This window comes from Lampetra fluviatilis, chromosome 18 (genome assembly GCF_964198595.1).
Source record: "Lampetra fluviatilis chromosome 18, kcLamFluv1.1, whole genome shotgun sequence".
NCBI classification, from domain to species: Eukaryota; Metazoa; Chordata; class Hyperoartia; order Petromyzontiformes; family Petromyzontidae; genus Lampetra; species Lampetra fluviatilis.
The window spans coordinates 1,225,409-1,247,745 of NC_136292.1; the positions used below are offsets into that span (position 1 = coordinate 1,225,409).

General features: G+C 44.0%; 1 protein-coding gene across 3 annotated transcripts in view; it reads right to left on the bottom strand.

Annotated features, from left to right (window-relative positions):
- Positions 1-16,046: 16,046 nt before the first annotated feature.
- LOC144937062 (1-phosphatidylinositol 4,5-bisphosphate phosphodiesterase beta-1-like) overlaps positions 16,047-22,337 on the bottom strand; it is a 153,735-nt gene continuing 147,444 nt past the window's right edge. For all 3 annotated transcript variants that reach the window (XM_078864300.1, XM_078864299.1, XM_078864298.1), the window contains one exon: positions 16,047-21,698. In XM_078864300.1, coding sequence (XP_078720426.1) covers positions 21,495-21,698 — 204 coding nt within the window. In that variant the 3' untranslated portion in view covers positions 16,047-21,494. The remainder of the gene's footprint in view (positions 21,699-22,337) is intronic.

Here is a 22,337-nt window from a genome sequence, read left to right on the forward strand (position 1 = left end):
CCACCACCACATGTCACCACCACCACCACCACCAACACCACACGTCACCACCACCACACGTCACCACCACCACCACCACCAACACCACCACCACCACCACCAACACCACCACCACCACACGTCACCACCACCACCACACGTGATCTACTGGTCAAACAGCGGTGTGCCCGTTTATAGTGCTGGGTACACGGAGGTGCGGGGATTTAAGAAACTTGCAAAAATTAAGGTTATGGGGTGACATCTATGGGATAGCTATGCATCCATTTATATATACAATTATTATTGCTGTAATGTTTTATTTTTTAAGGCAGTGTGTTGAACAAGTGCCCTTTTCAGTAGCATTGCCACATTACATGATATTGACATATTTAAAGATCTGTTCAGGTGTAACCGAAATAAGCCACAAAACAAATTGACATTGTTCTGTTAAATCATGCAACATCGACAATGCAACATACATCCTAAGCACATACACGCATACAACAACAACCGTCATTCGCCACTAAGCGGCGGTGACGTCACCACGACGCTTGTGCCAGGTTATGTGCACCTTGAGGCCACGTGAAGTGTCGAACGCCCGCTGGCAGGAGGTCACGGGGCAGACCCAGCAGGTGCCACGGGTCGACTGACTGAGACGACTGGCTGATGCACCACCTGTGCCCCTTACTGTGCCAACTTGCTGTGCTTTAGCCACCCGGCGCTCCGCTCGTTGTTGTGAGCGTCGCTCCTCCGCCCTTCGTTGTTGTTGGAGGGCGACTGCCTCCAACTGCCCAGTAGCGTCCTTCACGAGCCTCCTCCACAGAGGCCGATCTTGACACCGCTGGTACCAGTCATTGGCAAGTCCACTCAGCTCCACATCCTCCTGTACCACATCACTCCATCTCTCTAGCCCGTGCCATATACAAATACACACACACATACACACACACACATATACACACACACGCACACTCATATATACACACAGCAGCTGGGAGTTACTGATTATTAATGTATTCTCCATTGAGATGCTTGCTGCAACAATTTAATTAGAATTAATGTTTTACAAATGTTAGCAAGACAATAATTTAGAGCACATTTGTCAATACGTCGCTGGATGTCGGCCTCCCCATAGGGGGCTGTTTGACCATACTTCACCACACTGGTCAGTGCGAGTGGAAGGTGACCAGGATCGGTTTAGACATCACTCGCCACTGGCGCTAACCATGGGTGAGGATCAAACTCAGGGTTCTGGGTTCACAGCACAGTGCACTAAACCATATCGCCACTGCACGCCCCAATAGCACGTACTTAAAACATGTTTTTCTGCATATTTTATAAAACATTCTGCAGAAGTCAACGAGTTAACAATAAAATGATACGAACATTTTAATCATCGCACTGAACTACAATTTGACGAGTCCTGGTGATGCCTGAGGCCTACTGCACACAGGAACACTGACGAGTAAAGTGACGTTTGGCATCTGGCTCTTTGCCATCGCTGGCCCCTGCAGCTGCAGCAGCCCCTGCCATTGCACGTCCGAGCCGCTGAGTCAATGCTGTCTCTCGTCGAGGAGCAGAAACCACCACCACACGAACTGCGGCCATCCACGCAGCAGCGGATCTTAGCTCGCCATCGAACAAGACGGTCACTGCATCGAGCGCTTTCAGATGCGCTTCCGCGGCCGTCTGCAATGCGCTTACATCTAATGTTAGGAAGCCACTGGAGCTATGCACTTTTTGCTCGATTGAAAAATCATCTTTTTAGAACTGATTTTTGTGCTTAGCTTTTTGTCCTCTCCCCGGTGCGAAAGAAGTTCAACATACATACATACATGCAAGCTCTCACTCAGATCTACTCACCTCCTTAATAGCCACGAGTGCCACTGCAGTGATTTTTGGTCGCAATGGACCAACATCGATGAATGTCGAGGGCGCCAGAGTGATGACACGGCCGGCGGTGTTGGCCATGATGCACGTGGCCTGGAGTCCACCACTGTCGAGGCGAGGGACGGTGGATCGCACACATGTTGGTGTCGAGGTGCCAGATTCTGGCTCGCCAAGTGAAGGCGATGCAGCAGGTGGAACAATCTCCATCTGTTTGCATCTGTACGGAGATAGACCACTTCCTCCCTTGCGGGTGTGGGGATTCTCTGCCTGCGCCTGTCTACTCACACACGTATACACACTCATCACGAATCGGTTGAAAGCATGTTGAAATAAAAAACCCAATGCAGAACCCTCCTTACAAAGAGTCGTCGGACTGAGCGTGTCTTTCCCGAATAAAATACTGATTTTATAAACACTCGTGCCTCGAAGCAATAAATACCTGGGTTCGATTCCCAAATCGGGTGCTAAGTGTGTGGAGTCCTCCCGTAGCTAAACAATACACATTCAATATCATTGGCAGTAGCCAAACATCCCAATGTATGCCCATCCTTAAAAAGAATGTTGGGATTCAGTGTGGCTTTCCTGGGTAAATAAGTAACTATGAACTAATGTATTGATGTGTTGAGTCATTTGTTCAGCATCCGTGTAATGGCTTGCAATTTTACGGCAGCATAAAAATTGTCATTATTATTTTTAATTAGGCCACGTAACTGAAACACTGATGTGGATCATGAGAATGTCGATGAAAACTCACGTTTTAAGTTACACTGAACCGTCGTTTTGCCTCTTAGCGAACGTGTTAGCATTTGTGCGAGACATCGCGATGGTCTCTCCCACGGTGTCGCGATGTCTCACAATGCTTGCGATGTCATCACTGAGCATAACAATTAGAATGTAATTATAAGGGTTGGTGAATAGGAAGACAGGAGTCAAGTGAGTGTTGGTGCGGTTTCAATGAGTGCAGAACCTTATCGAACAAAATTAATGTGAATGTCACTCGACACCAAACTTCGATGGCCTGGCACAACAACGTTGACTTAAAACTACTTGTGACAGCAGAGAGGGAAAAGCAATTTTTTTTTTAAAGACGGTGTTGGTTTTAGAGGCAGAGACCACTTGCATGTTGTGCTATAGCGGAAAAAGTCACATTTCACGCATGTTCTGAGCCTCTATCGAAATCATAAACACTCCACTGAAGGGGTGGTTCACAGAACCCGGCTCTATGCAACCAAAATATTTTGGTTTTAAATTAAATCTTGCATGCAGCTCCTAAACTCAGGCCAAATGCACGCTGTCTGCTCGGGTTTCGAGTAAATCTGACAGGAGAGAAGGGCGTTTTTTATGGTCAGTAATTACAATCTCCCACGCCTCTCACCCTTCTTATACTTCGCACTTAATCTGCATTTGAGTAACCGCAGCAGCAGCGGCGGGTGCGGGTAACTGTAGACGCGGTGAAAATGCACGTATGCCCTTGCGTCACGGAAAATGTATTCAATTGACGGGTGAACGAAAATCAATACGGAAAATGAATGAGTTTTTGTAATGATTATGCTTTAACAGTGTCTGTAATTGCTGACAATGTTAAACAATACGTAACCATACGATATAAGAATATCGAGACTCAGTGAGGGTTTTTTTCTTGATTAATCAATTGATATGTTTACATACTGGGTTATGGATTGCGGTTGTGTTGGACCGTGATGGGTGGATACAGCGTGGACAGCCTTTCATCCAGCAGTGGGCAGACACTGGCTAATGATGATTCAATAAAGGAATGAAATAACGTAATAATTCAGCATTATCTGACTCTGAAAGACTGTCCTGCAGAAGGCAAATTAATTTCAATTCATATTTTACTTGCCGTTATTTATATTGTCCATATATTGGAAGATTTCTGCCTCGTATTGTCAATGGCTTTGCAATAGAAAAATATACTAAGTACGATCTTGAAAGTTAAGGCAGATGTCGACAATAAAACTTACGCTAGGCATGTTTAAGATATAATTGGCCTTAGATAATGTTTGTGGCTTTTAATACCGCTTAATATGAATATTTATATTGCATTAAAACATTACCTGATTTTATAGATTCCATCCGTGAACGGCATCCACTATTTACATAATTTGTAAAAAAAACTATTCCGTGTAATATTTCTAAATATGTTTAACACGTAGGCTCATTATGGATTACTAAATATGTCAAATACACTATGTTAAGATTGGTCATGCTCTATCTATTGCGGGATCAAGGCCTTCATGTTGATGGAATTGGCTTGATCGGTATGCATGTGTGCACATGTAAACTATTTTCTAATATTTGAATTTTATAAACCCCCGATAAGTTATGTAAATATAGTTATATATATACGGACAGCTTGAAATGATTTTCAACGTTTTTCTAAATAACCGGCCGGCTAGACTCATTACATCTGGACCGCACGGCCCACTTGCAACACGTGCGTGTGTGTGCGTGCGTGTGCGTGTGTGCGTGCGTGTGCGTGCGTGTGTGTGCGTGCGTGTGCGTGTGTGCGTGCGTGTGTGTGCGTGCGTGTGCGTGCGTGTGTGTGCGTGCGTGTGCGTGCGTGTGTGTGCGTGCGTGTGCGTGTGTGCGTGCGTGTGTGTGCGTGCGTGTGCGTGCGTGTGTGTGCGTGCGTGTGCGTGTGTGTACGTGTGTGCGTGTGTGCGTGTGTGTGTGTGTGCGTGTGCGTGTGTGCGTGTGCGTGCGTGTGTGTACGTGTGTGCGTGTGTGTGTGTGTGTACACCCAGCCGACATCGCCACGCTTATCTGCATGAGCCATCGTTCAAGCGGAGGCCGTCGAGGGAACGGCTCCCCCGTATCTGGGCGACGTTTCATGCGAGGATTGTGCGACCGGGAACACAAAATGCACGGAAGGAACGAATACGATCCTATTCTTTGGTTCTTTCGGTAAAGTAACGTAGGAAGAAAAATAAAACAAAATGAAATTAATATATCACTGCTGAACCCTTTAGCAGTTCCACTGCTGGATTATTTTTTCCGCTTGAGGACGACCGCTTGTGTTGCGATCGAAACGTCGTGATATATCTTTTTTATTTTGTTTTATTTTTCTACCTACGTGACTTTACCGAAATAAACCAAGAGTATGGATTCCTGCAGTCACGAAATCTTCAAATCAAGATGAATACGACCCTGCGTTAAGGTTGTACTCGTCCAGATTTGAAGCTTTCGTGACTGCAAGGATTCATATTCTTAGGTTTTTTCGGTAAAGTCACGTAGGTAAAAAATTAAAATTAATAAAAGTAAAACATAAATAAAAAAAAATCACGACGTTTCGGAGGCAACACAAACTTCCGTCTTCAGGTGGAACCGTCACAGCACGATTGCTGTTTCAAGTGAATTTCTTTAATTTTTATTTTACTTTTATTAATTTTAATTTTTTACCTACGTGACATTACCGAAAAATCCTAAGAATATTGTACTCGTCTGTCAGTGGCGAGGTCCGCCCGCGACTTCTGTGTGATCCTACAGAGCGACAACAAATGCAGTCACCCCACGCTGTACCGGAGCACGTGCACACTTGTTCCAGTGTTTACTTGCAGAGTTGTTTGGCGATGCTCGTGCGCGGGGCAACCAACATTGCAAAAAGTACACACGCTTCACAAAAGCTACGCGCTTTGCTCCGTCCCGTCCCACACACATCAAGTAAACAGAGTCTGGTAAATGAGCTGAGCGATTCACTGAACCGTTCTCGGAGGCTAAGGCACTGCACAAGATGCATCTGGGTCACATGGCCACACAACCCACAGCTCACGCCATCTTGTTTGACAACAGTTTATAATTTCCAAGTAAAATTCTGAACTTTCAGGACCAAAATTGTGCCTCTTTAAAACTGTAAGTAAACAAATAATGCCCAGGTAAACTAAACAATAATAATAAGTATGTTTTCCATCTGTCCCAAAACCATAAAAACCTGACTGCAAAAACCAAAAAAAACAAAATTTTAAATGGGTTTGAGCTGTTGCGCCGTGTTACACGGTTCCAGGAGACAATGGGAAAACTTTATACATTAAACATCACGAATCCTTGAGTAAGAAAGACTGAACACGTGATATAACCTGTCAACGAATCACTTCTCACCATCATCGTAAAAAAGATACAGACGGCAGTCGATGCTTCTGCAGAGCTCTATCACACTGGCTACCTGGACTGTTTTTTTTGTTTAGCTCTTGTGATTTTTTTTCTCCCAGTGTCCTCAATTTGTGCAACATAAAGGGGGCTTCTGTGTGCCTCTCTGCTAAGCGGCGCGCACCCGGTCACCCACTTTCCACGACCTTGTCACGTAGCAGAAATGGAAACAGCACGGATGAGCGAAAACCCTATTCCGCAAAACACAGAGTGGGTCTGCACTTTAAAACATGTCCCGTAGGAATGTGGCTCTTAAGAGAAAACAGATATAGTATTAGATTACTGTTAGAATACATTTAGGCAAACATTTGCCCATCAACTGTAAATCCTGATGCACTACTGGAATTGCGTTTCTTATAATAAAACGCACGTGCGCCCTTGAAGGCTGAAAGTGGCATGTTTATGACAGCCTGCGCATATCACCGCTTTACAACGCGCGTTTTAAATGCAAGGAGAGCAACTTTGAATCACTTCGCTAGAACTCTATAATGCCAGGATACACCTGAACTGGGAAGCATTACTTTCCACACATAATCCAACCAACCACTGTGCCAAAAACGTCTCGAGGGAAGAAAGAGAGGGTCGCTTGACTGGTTTGCCTGCAGGCTGGGCGAAAGAAGGTTATATTCTCAATTTATGCAACACCTAAGTCTAAGCTACTGAGCATGTAATTGTATTCGGGTGACTACTAGGCCGATGATTGACTTGAATGGCCAATGATATAATCCCTGCATTCACCAAACTTCTCTGTTCATCATCCCCGGCTTATGCCACCACAGAGTTCACGTTGGTGCAGCATTTAGGCCTGTAGCCATGATCATCAGCTATTTTAAATTCAACGTCAGTCAAATGCGGCAGTTTGGTAAATCGAATGGAATTATAAGTTATGAAACAAGTGAGATTTTATCGCCTTGTCAAACGTAGGCATCACCTGCTTTCTAAAGTAAGACTTAGAACAAGAGACTGGTTTTGAAAGTGGGGCCCATGGCGTTGCAAAGATACAGCCATACCTAATACAACCCCTGGCGTTTGTTTTTTAAACCTATAAACCACATACTCCCAATCTCGCCAGATCTTGAAAAGCTAAGCAGGTGTGAGTCTGGGTAGTACTTGGATGGAAGACTGAATTGGCGATGCTGGGTGGGACAGAAGTAGCCAGGGCATTGCAGGAGTGTGACGGATTCTTGACACCATCTGTGTGACGTTACGAGCTGTTACCTTCTCGCACACGTGGGTTTTCTCTGGGCACTCCGCTTTCCTGAGACGTGCCGAAAACTCCTTAATGAAATCTGACAATTTTCACGAGATATAACTCGAGACTCAGTGGTTAGTGCCGAACGTGTCCTGGGCTCTTCTCCATTGCACCAACCTGTACTCACCAGCACGGTGAAGTATGGTCAAAGAACATTCATGATAAACACGGTGTGCCGAGGCCTTTTTCCAGAAGTTGATTGACACAGAGCTGTATATCATTGCTCATCCGTCATCAAAGCTTCAAGTCCTCTTGGAATATGGCTATGCTTTCTAACACGAGACACAAAAACTGGCATCAAAACATCTACCAAAAATAAATGAAGAACACTGGTAGACATAAGTGGAAGTAGCCAAGTCAAAAATCTATTTGAAAACGAGGAAGGCGGTTCTAAGTTCTAAGTACAGATGCACACACACACACATATCACGGTGCATTAACTTGGGAGATAAGCAAGGGGGCTAAGTACAGTAATCCGAGATCCACTTTTAATCCGCAGCCGAGATAAACTCATCTGTCAGTGTTCTGGAAAAGATAAACGCGACAGGTATTAATCCTCAGAGCTGGTAAATGATCCCGAGCTATTCAAACAAGCCTGCGTGTGTACATTATCAGAATTCGGGTAGGAGCAACTTTTGAAAAGTTGCCTGAAATGTAATGATGCAGCAGCGCACAACGGGACATACCGATGGCAAATGACGGAGGGGTAGATTTGTATACCGTCCACTTAGTAAAGTTGACTTAAGACCTTGAATTACATTAATATTTTAATCTTATGAAAAATTATTTCCCAGATACGTTTAAAATATTTATTTCTAATAACAGTACAGTAGCACGAGTTTGGACTACTTTCACATACTTAACATATATGGATAATCATTCGTATAATCATGAAGCGGCTTTTTACTTGGGCATATTGTGTCAGCCAATTATGTATGTATATTGAACATCTATCGCCCCATACGTAGCCATGCTAACCGGAGTTAATTCGGATATAAATAAACGTGTCCACCTTTCTTGATAAAAGATAAATTCCCATAAAATGCCATGGTGTCAGGCATACTCAGACGAACGCTATCATCCACACTGGGATACTGTTACAGCATTCAGTTTCGTGCACAGCATGCCTCAAACTATTCAACTACTCCATTAAAAAACACATTTTCTAAAACCCTAGATAATTAGCTTAAAAAAGGACACTCCGTGTGAATCGTAAGGTTGATTGAAACATTTTGACTGAAGTCGTCTAATGTGTGGAGCTGCCCATCAGCAATATAAAAACAAGCATACGTGTGTACGTTATTTAAAAAGACAGGGTTATCAATACACATTATCACAATCGTTAGAATAATTCATCGTTCAGTGCTCTCTATAAGAGAATCCCTAAATAACCATCATCATTATCATCAAGTCAGTCATCACCATCACAATGATTACCCTCTTGTCAGCCACTCTGGGCTCTTTCAGGTCATGTTTAACAAAAACTGTCACTTCTCAACTGCCACCACCAGCACGATAGCCAATCATCCACAATAACAAAATATAAAATGCAGTTTACAGACAAGGGGTCGAAGAAGGGGTGGGGGGGGGCCTTTGAAGAGCAATGCGCGTGGCTATAAAATATTAAGATTTGCGAGTTTACACTGGAGCGGAGCCAAGCGTAAATGTTTTGATTGCTGGCAGCTGTCCTGAACAGGCGTCAGGTGGCCGGTGCTCGCTCCGTTCCCGAGCGCCACGCTCGCGTGAGCGCTCCGTGCTGATTGTCGGTCCCCACTGCCCCGGCGCAGGTGACCAATCCCAAGCGAGCCACTCGCTGGCCACGCTGCTCAAACAAATGGAGAGTGCTCCGTATTGAAATTGCAACCATCAATCAAGCTGATTTTGGGGGTTTTTTTTACTCAATGGAAAAAAAACATCCAGTGCATTTCCACCTCCTGCCTCAAGAAAATTCACGAAATCTCCTCCCGTCGTAAGGCCTCATCTCCATTACCTCCACCGCAGTGGTGGCGCTTGCCCATTGGGGGCTGTGACCAGACATTAATTTTAGAGGCCTCTTCCCTTTCATTTGATAAAATCCTCGTGAGGTGACAGACACGACATACACGTGCGATATAGATGGAGTTAGATGACAGATACAGACAAGAGAGAGATATATTAATTGGCTTCCATATGTTAGATTGTTATGTTTATAACAATGTGAATTTGAGATGATATTTGATACCCCCCGATTTCTGTTCATCAATTCGTGGCCCTTTGAGCTGATTGGAGCCCGAAGCTCTCCCTTAGTTTGGTTTTGCCCAGCGGCATGCCTTCCCCACCTGCACCACAACTTTACCGTTTTCGCTTCCACGGGCTTATCCGCCTGCCAACCTGAAAGCATCCAATCCCCCGGTCAGAGATGCTTATTTTTTTGGGCGGGATTTCTTAAGGGATGGCAATGCTTGGGTCTGATTTACTGCTGCCCATTAGGACAATGCTGAGCGGCAGAAGAGGCTTCACACGAGTGGACGTTAATAAGAAAACGTGGCAAGCGGTACACTTGGCTCCTGTGCGTTAATTCCACCGGCAAATGATCCAGAGTCTTTGCTCGCGCCGATGATAAACCTTCTCCCGATATAGCGTTGACTTTTGGTTGTAACGATTTATTGTACGTTCCAGTCTATTGAGATGCAAGGCTTAGAAAGGGTTTGCCCTGTCTTTGTTCTGCTGGACTCGTGGCTTACCAGTGTCCCCAGAACACATTTCTCATAGCCTAGTTTTTTAGAGTAGTGAGACTTTTACACTAAAAACTGTGGCATTCCGACATACACACCTGTCACCGATGCATGTAGTGTCAACGTTTACATTCCTGTAATCACGTGGATGACGCAAAAGTCCTCTCTGAAGGCTGTAAATTGACACCACTTTTTATATTGCGTTTGTCAAAGCTTCTGAATCGACTGATATATTGGGAGCTTTTCAATGTTGACGCTTTTTTATGAGCCAATAAATCTGCACACTTTTGGAAAGCATGAACAATGAACGCCGACTTTAGCATACTGGCTTTGATACAAAGTTAGAGGTTATAAAACATATAAATGATTATCAATCCTGGCAGCATAGAAAAGAAAGAATATTGTGGCTATAAGACATTTTTACCACACATTTTTAATAGAATCGTGTGTGTGTTAGCAACATAATATATATTGTATGTACACACACATACTATACATGAAAGGCTGTTGAATCAATATTATGAAAGCATGAATGTGTTCCAGTTTGAAAAGCTAATTAGCTGAAAAATAACTAAATCTACAGAAAATCTGATATTTAACACGACTCGTGGCACGTGTATGAGTTTGTATTTGGTGTTCACAAACAACTCTAACCCTCCCAATGCTATGAAACTGAACGGGGGATATTTGTTTTTACAAGTTAAAAGTACCTTACACTCTGTGTATAAGCTGTGCGATGCAGAACTTAGCAGGTGCTAACTCACGGCACTTGGGATGACAATCTATAAGGCTTAATGTGGGATCCCTGAAGTAGCAAATATATGTTTATATCAGCAATGTATTCGTGTTTTACGTTTAATGTTGACCTGCAACGTTACAATAAGTAAATCTACATTGTTGTTAATGCTTTGCTGTGTTTGCTGTGCCAAGTATTGCAGTTCACAATGCCATTGTAAAGGATGTGGTTCTATCTGAGTAGGTTCTCCATGGCTCTGTATGAGCACCACGGTGGCTAGGAGATGTTCACTACCTCGCCGGGTACACAGGAGGTCGTGGGGTCGATACCGACCCTGACGCATGCTGCTCTATATTTGGAGTTTGCATGTTCTCCCCGTGGTCACGTGGATTTTTATCCAGGTCCTCTGGTTTTTACCTCCATATTTAGAATCAACGTGTATTTAGAGTATTTGGCTGCTATACATTTCCACGTGATAAGCCACTTCGTTGAACTGTCATTTGTGGCCAGGTCGCTTCTGAAAAAAATCTACATAGCTCAGTAGGCCTTCCGTGGGGAATTTTTTGTTTTAATATGTAATATACATCATGACATTGTGCATAGTCTGCAATAGTTACACATTAGGGGGCGATATTCCTGTGTTTTTCCCAATTAAGTCACTTGAGCTAATTTTCCAACTTTGCCAAATTGACAAATTTGTAAAGGCCACATACTCTGCTTCATCAGTGGCCTAAACGGAGAGAAGCTGCCATTAGGTGGTCCCCTAGGCTAAAACCTGCACTGTGAGACGTGTCGTTCCTTTATTGGGCAGAATATAAGTGTAAGTATTGCCACTGTTGCGCAACAACGTGATGTGGCGGACCCTATCACCGACAACTGCCTCGCGTGCCCCATGCGCAACGTGCGGCTCCACACTGAGGCTGCGCATCTTGCGAGGCATCATGATCTCGCGGAAGGGGCAAAAGGTCCGCTGCGCGCCCCGCACTTTGAAGGGCCCTTGTGTTTGCAGGTGCGTGCCCCGCGTGGCCCCGACAGCCCCCCCCCCCTTGCCCCCAGCACCTCTCTCCAGACCCCCGCTCCGCCTGATTAGGGCAACCTCCGGGGCTCCATTTTTCACTCGTGCAAGACCGTGGCAGCCCCCGTGGCATCCCCCGTGGCAGCCTCCCTGGAAGGTCCCGTGGCAGCCTCCCTGGCAGACCCCGTGGCAGACCCCGTGGCAGACCAGCGCTTTTCACGCGGGTGGCGACGGAGACCGCTGGCGGAGGCCTCCCTGCTATCTCCCTCCCGCCTCCTCTCCCGACCTGCGGCGCTCTTGCACCAGGCTGCTGTCGCGGGCAGATGAAGAGGACAAGGGGGGAGAGAGAGAGCGAGAGCAGGGGGCCCCTTTGTAAATCCTCCCACTGGGAGTTAAAGAAAACCACATGAGCAGTGCCCTCAGAAGGAATACTACTTTTTTTGGGGGGGCGGGGGGGAGTGCGTTGCAGGATTTTGCAGAACGTTACACAAGTGGCTAGAATTTACGAACGTAATCTTCATCTAAATCTGCACGTTATCGATGAACTTTAAATATATATATCAATTATAACCTCAAGCTAAGCAAATGTTTTCTATCCACAAAAACATATATGTGCGCGCCAGACTTATCCACTGAAGTTGTACTGCAATGCTAGTTATGCGTGCGTGAGGCAGTTAGAAAAAAAATCAACCAGAATCGGTCTAATACACTATGACAATCTTGTAGGGAAACTGTGAAAAACATTAATCGCTAATTAGATGTAATTGACTGGGCTTTTTGACGGACGATCGTGAGAATTCGACAGGCAAAACGCGTTCGTCCTCGCGAGGGGAGGCTCTGGTGAAGCTTGCGTGTCTGCTGGACTCACCGTTGGAATTTTTTCATTAGCTTTGGCAAAAAAAAAAACTTCCCTCTAATCACGGCAGGCTGGACTCGGGGATTCTTTAAGACCTGCAGTTACCACAAAATTTAAGACTGAGAAATTACTTCCTCACGGGATTTTCAAAATTATTGCAGCTGTGCCAAGTGCCAGCAGCATTTCGAACGAGTCAAACCTACGACAACAGCGTTCACACAGGAGTTCTGTTTCTTTGCTTAAGCCCATGAAAAGATGACGGATACGACCTTTCAACAAACATTTATCAAATTCGCCAGAAACATGCAATTAAAAGCAAAACGTTGATTAATGAAGGAATATAAGGCCAATTAAAATAATATTCAAAATACCATCCTTGCCCAGAAGATGTTTTATTATTCACCTCAAGTGCACCGACTTTCGTACAACGCATCGATGATTGGCTTTGGGAAGATCCTGTTTTCCTCGCTGTTCAATTATCACGAAAGCCTCCTGGGATATTTTCGAGTGAGTAAATCCCACAGAACGCCAATACGTCTCACTTTAATCTGTGCCACATCGTTATTCGGAGGATCTTTGACCCTGAGAATGGAATCTGCCACCACCAGTACTCTCTAGTAATGCACAAGGAGCAACAGAGAAGGTAGTTTGCGAATCAGATCCGTCTAAAACTATCTTCGTGTCCATTCCATCTAATGTTTAGATTATAATAAATCCCAGCTTTCTCCTTCAACCGTGCTCATCACACCTTTGATTAGCCCGGTTGGCTACGATGCAAAATAAGTTTAACATGCATACATGTAGTACAAATAATATAACTATTACTCAGTGCTATCATCACCTACCGTGCTTTAGCCACTGCGGAATGAAGGTTTCTCTCCATGTCATCGCCATACTTTTCGTGACCCAACAATTCTATCCACAAATCCATACGCTGATCACTCAGTCGTCCGTCTCAACCCTGGCCCATTATCTCTCCCCGTGACATGGACAGCCCCAAAACTTTTCTGAACAGTCAAGATGACATCTCAATATTCGTATTTGTTCTCTGATCCATGTGTGCGTTGATCATATAATGGGATTCACGTCAGCATAGCTCTGGAAATAAAATCTAAATACATGAATGACAGTGTACCTCCAAAATATCAAATGATATAACTATTTCAGTCATGATACCCGACTGGGATATGGCCCATGTTAAATTAAATTAATATAACACATTTGTTTTGGTCGCATCAACAAGGAAGTCCACTTTAAACCGGTTCTTTAAAATGTAATTGAGTACTGAATAAAAGTTTCTCACCTGAAGAGGCTGACATTGCTTTCCTGTGGTGAATGCTCAATTCTGTTAAGCACATTTCTGGCAATGGCATGGCCAGGTCTAATTATTTAACATTTTTGACTCATGCCCCGAGACAAATTAGATCAGCAAACTTCCAGTTGGACCTCTCACAGTTCACAGTACACCGCCGTGTCACAGAATGAGTTTGGAAGGTGATGCAACAAGAACTCATTTTGAAGTCCCATAAATATGTTTATCCCCAAAAGGGGCCACACGTGTCATGTGACATGTGCCCCATTCGTAGAGCCAACTTTTATTTTCAGAACTGGAATGTTAAATTGTGAAATGTGTTGAATTTTAAAATGTGTTGAATAGTATCTGATGTTATTATTTTGTATGTGCAATCATAAGTAGACAGGGGTAAGCCCATTAACTCACTGCACTCTGTTGCCTGTGTTCAAACCCAGCATTTCAGCTTGGTTTAAATTAATCGGTAAAACTGGCTCTGGCTTCGTATTTACGCCCCGTGGCACTCTCCCGCTTGTATTTTATTGGTTATTTAATATGTTTTAAGAACCCCGACTGACAACAAAGCACAGAATGTTCCTTCGATGTGAACCTACGACCAAATCATCCTGAATGCTACGCAATCTCGTCAGCTCTCAGAAGCTAAGCAAAGTCGAGCCTGGTTCGTAAAAACATTTTATTCATGGGTGACTGCCTCGAAATTATTGGCCTGCGATGTGGCCAGCAGATGATGGTAAAGCATTGATACTTTAATCTATCTATTGCGCAGGGTATCTCCAGGTAAGCCAGTTTCCACCCAGAAGCCAAACATTCACACATGGACATTCGCCATAAATGTATTCATCATGAGAGTATTCAATGGATAGTAGGGGAGTATGATCAGATCAGGTGATATTGTAAACATTACCATTTTATTATTCCACAGTATTATCATTAATCTACTACTGTAGTCTATTATTGTAAGATTTAAATATTATGAGCCTAAAATGAAATCTATTCCGATCGATTCGATTGAATAACCAATTGTGATTAATTGTGGAATCATATATTGGATCCATTTTGTTCAGAATGATACTTTTGATTAAATCATGGCTACACAATACAATATGTATATAAAACATACACCCCTAATAAATGTGATATATAATAAAGATAAACAAATAACTACTGGGCAGCATGGTGGCACAACGGTAACACCTCTGCCTCGCAGAAAGGAAGGTCCTGATGTCGATTCCTGACTCGGGCGTCTCTCTGTGTCGTGTTGGTGTGTGTATGTTGAACTTCTTTCACACCGTACGTAACCAACCGTTGTAATCGTGGATGTCCTGTTCCGCATGGGTTTTTACCCATAGCTAAAAACACATACAATGCAATTGGCATTGGCCAAACATCAAGATGATGACAAATAACTTGAAAATTATATTATTTCGGTAAAGCCACGTAGATATATATTTATTTATTTCTATCCACGTGGCTTTACCGAAAGACCCAAAGAATATAAATTCCTGCAGTCACGAAAGCTTCAAGTCAACTTGAAAATTACTTAATTTTGAAGACACATAGGAACAACATCGCCCCCTATGGTGAAACTTGGTAGGGCCCTCCTGAAAAAGTAGAGTTGAGACTCAGTGAAACTTCCCTGGGTAAATGAGCATCATAAAAAAATCACAGTGAGGCTCTACAAAAATGGTGTCATACATTTGAAGGCAAATTAACTATTAAACTATTTTTTTATTTTACCAGGTAAGGCCCTCTGAGCTATATAGCTCTTCTTCAGAAGCAACCAAATACTCTAAACGTATGTTTCTAAATGTGGAGGGAAAACCGGAGGGCCCGTAGAAAAATCCACGTGACCACAGGTAGAAAATGCAAACTCCAAATGTACAGGCGTCAGGGTCGGGATTGAACCCACGATCTCCCGTATACCAGGTAAGATAGGTAACATCTCGCCACCGTGGTCCAAAAAATCCACAATCGTATTCTCTGAATGATAAGATGCTCTGGAAAGTAACACAACACCCACAACTTTTTTTTTTAAATACAGGGAAAAAAATGTATAAACATTCAGATAATGGTATCTCGGCAAATGTCATAAACGAACCAGCCCGTCTCCCTGAAATAGATATATCTACATTTAAATACGCAATTATGCTGTCGAACAATTTTTTTTATTTGATTCCACGAGATCAGAACAATGTGACATACATGTTGCATAGATCTATAAAACCCGTTACGACAACGCAAAAGGTACAATATATTAAATAAAGCTTTCAAAATGAAAAGAACACCATTTACACCTTAAAATTCCCTACAAAGATATTTCTACACCTGTACGCCTGGACCACCCAAGTGGCTACAAATAGAAACACAACTCTCGCTTATATCTACAATATGCCCACAAAACCCCACACACGAGCACAGTGCACACGATTCGTACCCACAGGTAAAGCTTAAACACTGATGTAACAACGCAAGGATAGACTTGCACGCAATAGCCACCATATCTTCTACTGTCAAGATGCACACGCAACAATTGAGTTACTTCGATTGACAGCAACTTTGGCAATTTGACTTGCGAATGGGGTGGGAGGGGTTCAATCTCTGCATAAATCAAAAGAAAATATTATGCTATTTTATATGTTTTAATTTCCCAAGGAGTGATTTTTTTTTACACAGATTTTGAGAAAGAGAAAAAAAACCTAACACCTTAGTGCAAGCATTATAACTAAAATTCAGAATTCTGAATTTAACACAAATAGCCAAAAGTATAATTTGCTGTCTTTGGTGCCTCATGACACGCGTGCATGTGTTTAGCCACCCACGAGAGCCAAGCTACCGAGTAAAGCGCAGCATCGATATTTACCGTTGGCAAACAAATGGGACAAGCTTGCCACTAACGCATCGGTGGCCAAAGTTGTCCTGACTCAGTGGGCAGCGAGGCTTACAGTGTGTGACTGTTAACGTCAAGATCCAAGGCTTCCGGAGAAGAGTCGGCAGGTTTCAGCTAACAAATTCCCAAGTCAGGATTTCTCTGCTCGGGCTGCTGTGATCAGGATATTAAAAATCCTGAGACGTCAGGGTGTGGAAATAAATGTCAACACCTCTGCTAGAAGGAGGTTTTCAAGTGCAGAGAAGGTCCGATTATTCTCTTCATGAAGATAAATTCTGTAACAGAGGTGGATTTCATGACGCGTGATCAACCCCCGAATATCAATAACTCAATGAAGTTGGCCAAATTTGGTACATATCAAACGTTTGAACATTTGGCATCATCGGAACCAATTGTGCACAACCACTGTTCAAGTATTATTTATTTATTCCAATGGGTTTATCGGAAAATGCGCCTCCAAAAAAGTGTAATCTTCAACGGTGACCCTGATACAGCGACAGAAGTTTCACATTCATACGGTGGTTACCCAATTTCGCCGTAGGACGACTGCAGACTTCCCAGAGTGTTACTCATTTTATTGACCACGAACAGATGACGAGGGTGAGTCAACCCCTGACTCTGAGATGTGAACTCATGCACTTCCAATAGTGTGTCCAGTGCTCCGTTGATAGTGCTATTGCTCAACATGACATTCTGCACATGCCCGCGGCAGTTTGTCAAGCCGGAGTTGAGGCAGCGTGGGAAAGAAGGTCCCGACTCACACACACACGCACATTACACCACAAGAGCAACCCAGCCACCACCAGGCAGGAAACACCCCACGTTTAAGACACATTTATATGCCCTGTTTATAAGCAGGAAACGTGAAACCTCTGGCTCGTGAGCCAAGTCGACATTATATGATCACCATAAGTACGTACATCTACAGTAAGACACCGTATGTTTCATTTGAGCTTGCGCTCCACATTAGCTTGAGGACGTTTCTTCAAGAAAGTGACAAACACGGTAGAGTGTTTTATTTCCCCAGCCTGTTGAGGATCTCTCCTCTTGAGCTTTCACCGCGCACTACTGCGGGCATCGTCAGGGGTGCAGGGATCTCCACCGGCTCAAGATGCCCACAGTAGAGGTGGCGCAAGCTCGGGAGAATGGTCGCTCGACACGCAGCGAGACCTGGCGAACCGCAGGCGGATTTCGAGCAGCTGTGGCATTTTAATTTGTTAGACTGCCCATACGGTCGGTATCGACTCTCTTGTGGATCTACTGATAAATCCGCGACACGCAAAATTATTGTTTCATTTGGGGATAGGGCAAGACTCCACGCGGCACCTCGACGTGCCTATCACATTGTGCATTGCCACGATCGGGGTGCCACCATTGCCTCAGCTGTTGATGCAACCACATCTTGCGCAATACTTTGAACGTTACTATCAGCACCGTAACTTTGTTTTTTTTATATGGCCCGATGGAGGCAATTTGTTAAAGCAATGCTTTTTGTAGGACAGGGTAAATAAATTTTGCTTTAAAAAAAGAAAACAGCTCATTGTGAATATCAGACAAGCGTTTGACCTTAACGGGGACAGTAATTTCATAACAGATCATCGTCACATCACCTTGAGCATGCATGGGTTTTAATATTCCCCCTTCTACCACTCCCACCATCCCCTAAGTTTATTATGTAACCACGGAAACCATGATTGAACGTTCTGTGCCCAGATTCCTTCGCTGTAGTTAAAAACGTAGCTACGACTAAAACGGCAATGGTTGTGCTGTGTATTGCGAGGCCTTCATGTGAACTCCACTCGTCTGATATGCACAATGTGTTTGTGGCTGATTTTAAAAGAAACATGACTGATTATTTCAACAAATCTTGGCAGTATTTTTGCAACAACAATTCTAAAAAAAAGGCTATGACAACTTAAAAACCAAAAATTGCAACGCTGATTTAATATAAACAGAAAACCCAACTAATAATGATTACAATCTGTTCACAATGTGCAATGCAAAATGATATAATGGGTAAAAAGGTTTCTTTGGAATATTTCTATTGTAATTGAGATGCATTTGCTCTCAATGTAAGACAATGCCATTTTTTAAGACCACTTCAGTACCATGTTAAATGACGTGCTAAACCCTGACCAGCATTCATCTCTTCACAATTCTGAAATCAAGGGGGAAAGAGTTATTTCTCTTTGATTATGTACCTCTGTAAATGTATATTTATATCAAATATAACAGGTAAAATTGCCTCTGAGTATCATAAACAAAATCATTAAAACATTAAACGGCATATTTCCCTATCTGAACTTTTAAAGATGATCGTAAACATGTTTTAGTTCAACTACCTAATCCTTTTTTATTGTAAATGCCTTAAATTGTGTAATATAGACAAACTGCAATAATGTGTTGAACATGTAAAGGGTTTGCCAGACGGGCACCCTGTGTCTGTGCAGAAGTTCGTGAAGGGTTTGAGGCCGCGACACACGGACGGCTTGTTCAGCTAGCGGCCAATCCCTTCACTCTTCACTAGTTTCACGAGCGATGCCACAGAATTAAAACACAACTGCGGCGCCAGAGCGTTACAGGTGACTAAAGGCAAGGAGGAGTTCTGCAATTCGTTGTTCGTGGAAGGGGGGGGGGGGTCTCCACCACAGGAATCTTCAAAGTGCCCTTCCAGACGGGACTTTGGCCTACTCTTCCACACTGGCGTCTTGGAAGACGAGGAAGTTGCCAAACCCTTCCCCGGCGCACGCGACCTGTCAGTCGACTAAATGTGTTGAATCTACTCTATGAGACCTCCTTTACCAGTGGCAAAATATAGTAATAGGTTTTTAGGTGTCAGTTTTTGTACCAGTTGAAAGGGTAAAAACCTATTACTATGTGTTGAATCTATTTCTAAGTCTGTGGTGGGCAGACTAAGAAACGTGCCCATTACATTAGTTGTCGCACAGGGAGAGCAGACAGGCAACCTCTGGATTCCGAGTCTCGCTGGCGAATCATTACACCGTGGCGGAGTCTTACAAGGTGACCGAAGGACCCCAAAACCCCCAGGACTCGAATGATGAATATGAACATAGAGGTGAACGTTGATAATTTAAATAATAGCAGTTAACAGAACTGTCTGGCAGGTTAACAACATGTGTCAGTGCATGTGCGCCTGGTGGGCAGAAAGAGAACACTGCCGTCTATGGCTGAAGGGGAAGTGTGGGAGGCACACGTTCCAATGTGGAGCGTCAGATCAATTATACGGTGATTTGCCATTGCGTGGCACTGGGGCAATACATTTAGCGGGTATTAAAGAAGCAGTTGTTTAAACTTGACCATGATTGACCGCATCTCACAGTAGGCGCCTCGTGACTGCGGACGGATCAAATAAAACTGTGGGGGAAGCTGTGACTGCTGCTAGAACAGATGGCTCCCAGCAGCACATTGGGTAAGGGAGCGTGGGCTTAGCAGACGGGTTCGGGAAGAAATAACCATGGGTGACATCGAGAGAAGCAATATGAGTAATCGCCATTTGATGTAGGCAGCCGTGATAGGAAGATAAGGCTGCGATGGAAAGCAGTATAACCGGGCACTTGAACTGACCGGACGAGTTAAATAATGTGCCTTTTCCCTGTTCCGTAAATTACATTCCTATGAAAGAAAAAAGCAATCCTCATCTGAGTAAATAAAGGATAATGCCTGCACATGTCATGATGTACTGCCTATTTGCTGAGTAAAGTGTAAGCCACAGCAAGTGTTGATACCGGTTGTATATCAAGGTGCAGTACTTTTAGTACCATCCTGTCCTGTCTCACCCTTTAGACATGAGTGAATTTCCCCAAGAGAGTGAGATCACGTAATCCACTCCTTCACACAGTCCCACACGCACACAAGCTGATAAGCATTTACCACATTAATTGTTTCACCTCTGGATAATGGACATGTTCCAGTCCTCTAAATACATGCCCACAAAAATCATTCTTTTGACCCGTTCCCATCCCTATTTAGGCCAGCAATAACCTCAAGAGGATGTCAGTACCAGGGAGACAAAAAACCCCCCAAAATTTGAAAACAATAAGTCGGCAATTATCGAGTATGCACAATGACGAACGGTGTTATTCCAAACGTTTAACGCCACTCATTTAGTGCGCTCACCTAGGACGCGGACCTAGCGTCGCACCACAACACAGATAACGTGCAGCTGACCCATTGCGTCAAACACCAGCAGGAAAAGCCCAACAACGCACACAGACCTGTCACGGTGACTCGGCGCTGCGCGACACGAGTGTTTCACCAGCGCTCGTCCAATTTTAGCCAAAACATTTCCACAAGCGCGATTACGCACGGCTTCCTGGCTGAGACCAGACGTTAAAAGACTCGAGCAAAACGAGCTACTTGCAGTACCAACAATATTTATAATCTTCTTTTGAAAAAATAAATCAAGAAAAGTTAATTTCCCCACTCAAAAGACATTGGCAACAAACTCCAAATTAAAACATTTTCCTCATTCCTAAGGACACTGTGCCTAATAAGTAGTAATTTGTACATAAATAGCGGTTATTTCCTCAAGTCCTGTTGAGTACGTAACTAGACCAGCGATCGCTTTTTTCTTTTTCTTTGGGCGAACATTCGGTGCCACGTTGGCGAACGGGGCACGCGTCGAGAGCCACCCAGGGGGCGGTCCGCCAAGATCCGCCGCAGGCCAACTCAGAGCTGCGTGACCACCGAGTCGTCGTCGCAGTCGACCGACACCGAGAAGCCAAACTCGAGGGAGCTGCGTGAGTTTGTGCGGAAGAAGTACTCTGGCTCCTGGGGGAGCTGCCCCTTCATGCCACCCTCCACGTAGTCCTTGATCTCCGTCGGCAGCCGCTTCAACTTCTCGTCATACTTTATCTGCAAGGACTTGAGTTGCTGGGGAAATGAAGCAAAGGGAGGTGGACATCATGGGGAGGTTGTTATTCATGTTATCTATAACAATATTGTTCCTTATTTAGCCAGGAAAGCCTTGCTCTGAGTCTCGAAACTCATTTTCAAAAGGGCCTTTGGCTTTGGGATGTTTCGCCAATCTCCTTAACGACTGTCAATGTGGGAGGAAATGAGAGTATCTGGAAGAAGAAAAACCTCTCATACACGAGGGGGGAAACCGCTCAGAAATCAGGATGGGATAAGTTATCAATCCTCTTACTGTCTAACCACCAACTGGGCATCTCCTAGTTCAACAGGACATGGCTGAGATCTGCATGATACATCAACCATGCCGGCAAAGTGCTGCATCGCGTTAAGAAATGATACTCAACTATCACGCCTGGCTACATAACACTTAGAGATGGCATTCTGCTTGAAATTGTGACCCTGCAAAATATGTTGACGAGGAGTTGTACGCATGTTGAACGTCTTTTGCACCGTACATAGCCAACTATGCTAATCGGAGGGGAGGTGCCAATCTCATAAACATCTGTCATCAAGAAAATGCTCCTTTCTATTCATTATAAAGAGAAATCCTACATCGCCATAGCAATGGGAAAATGACAACCGATGTAGAGGGAATAC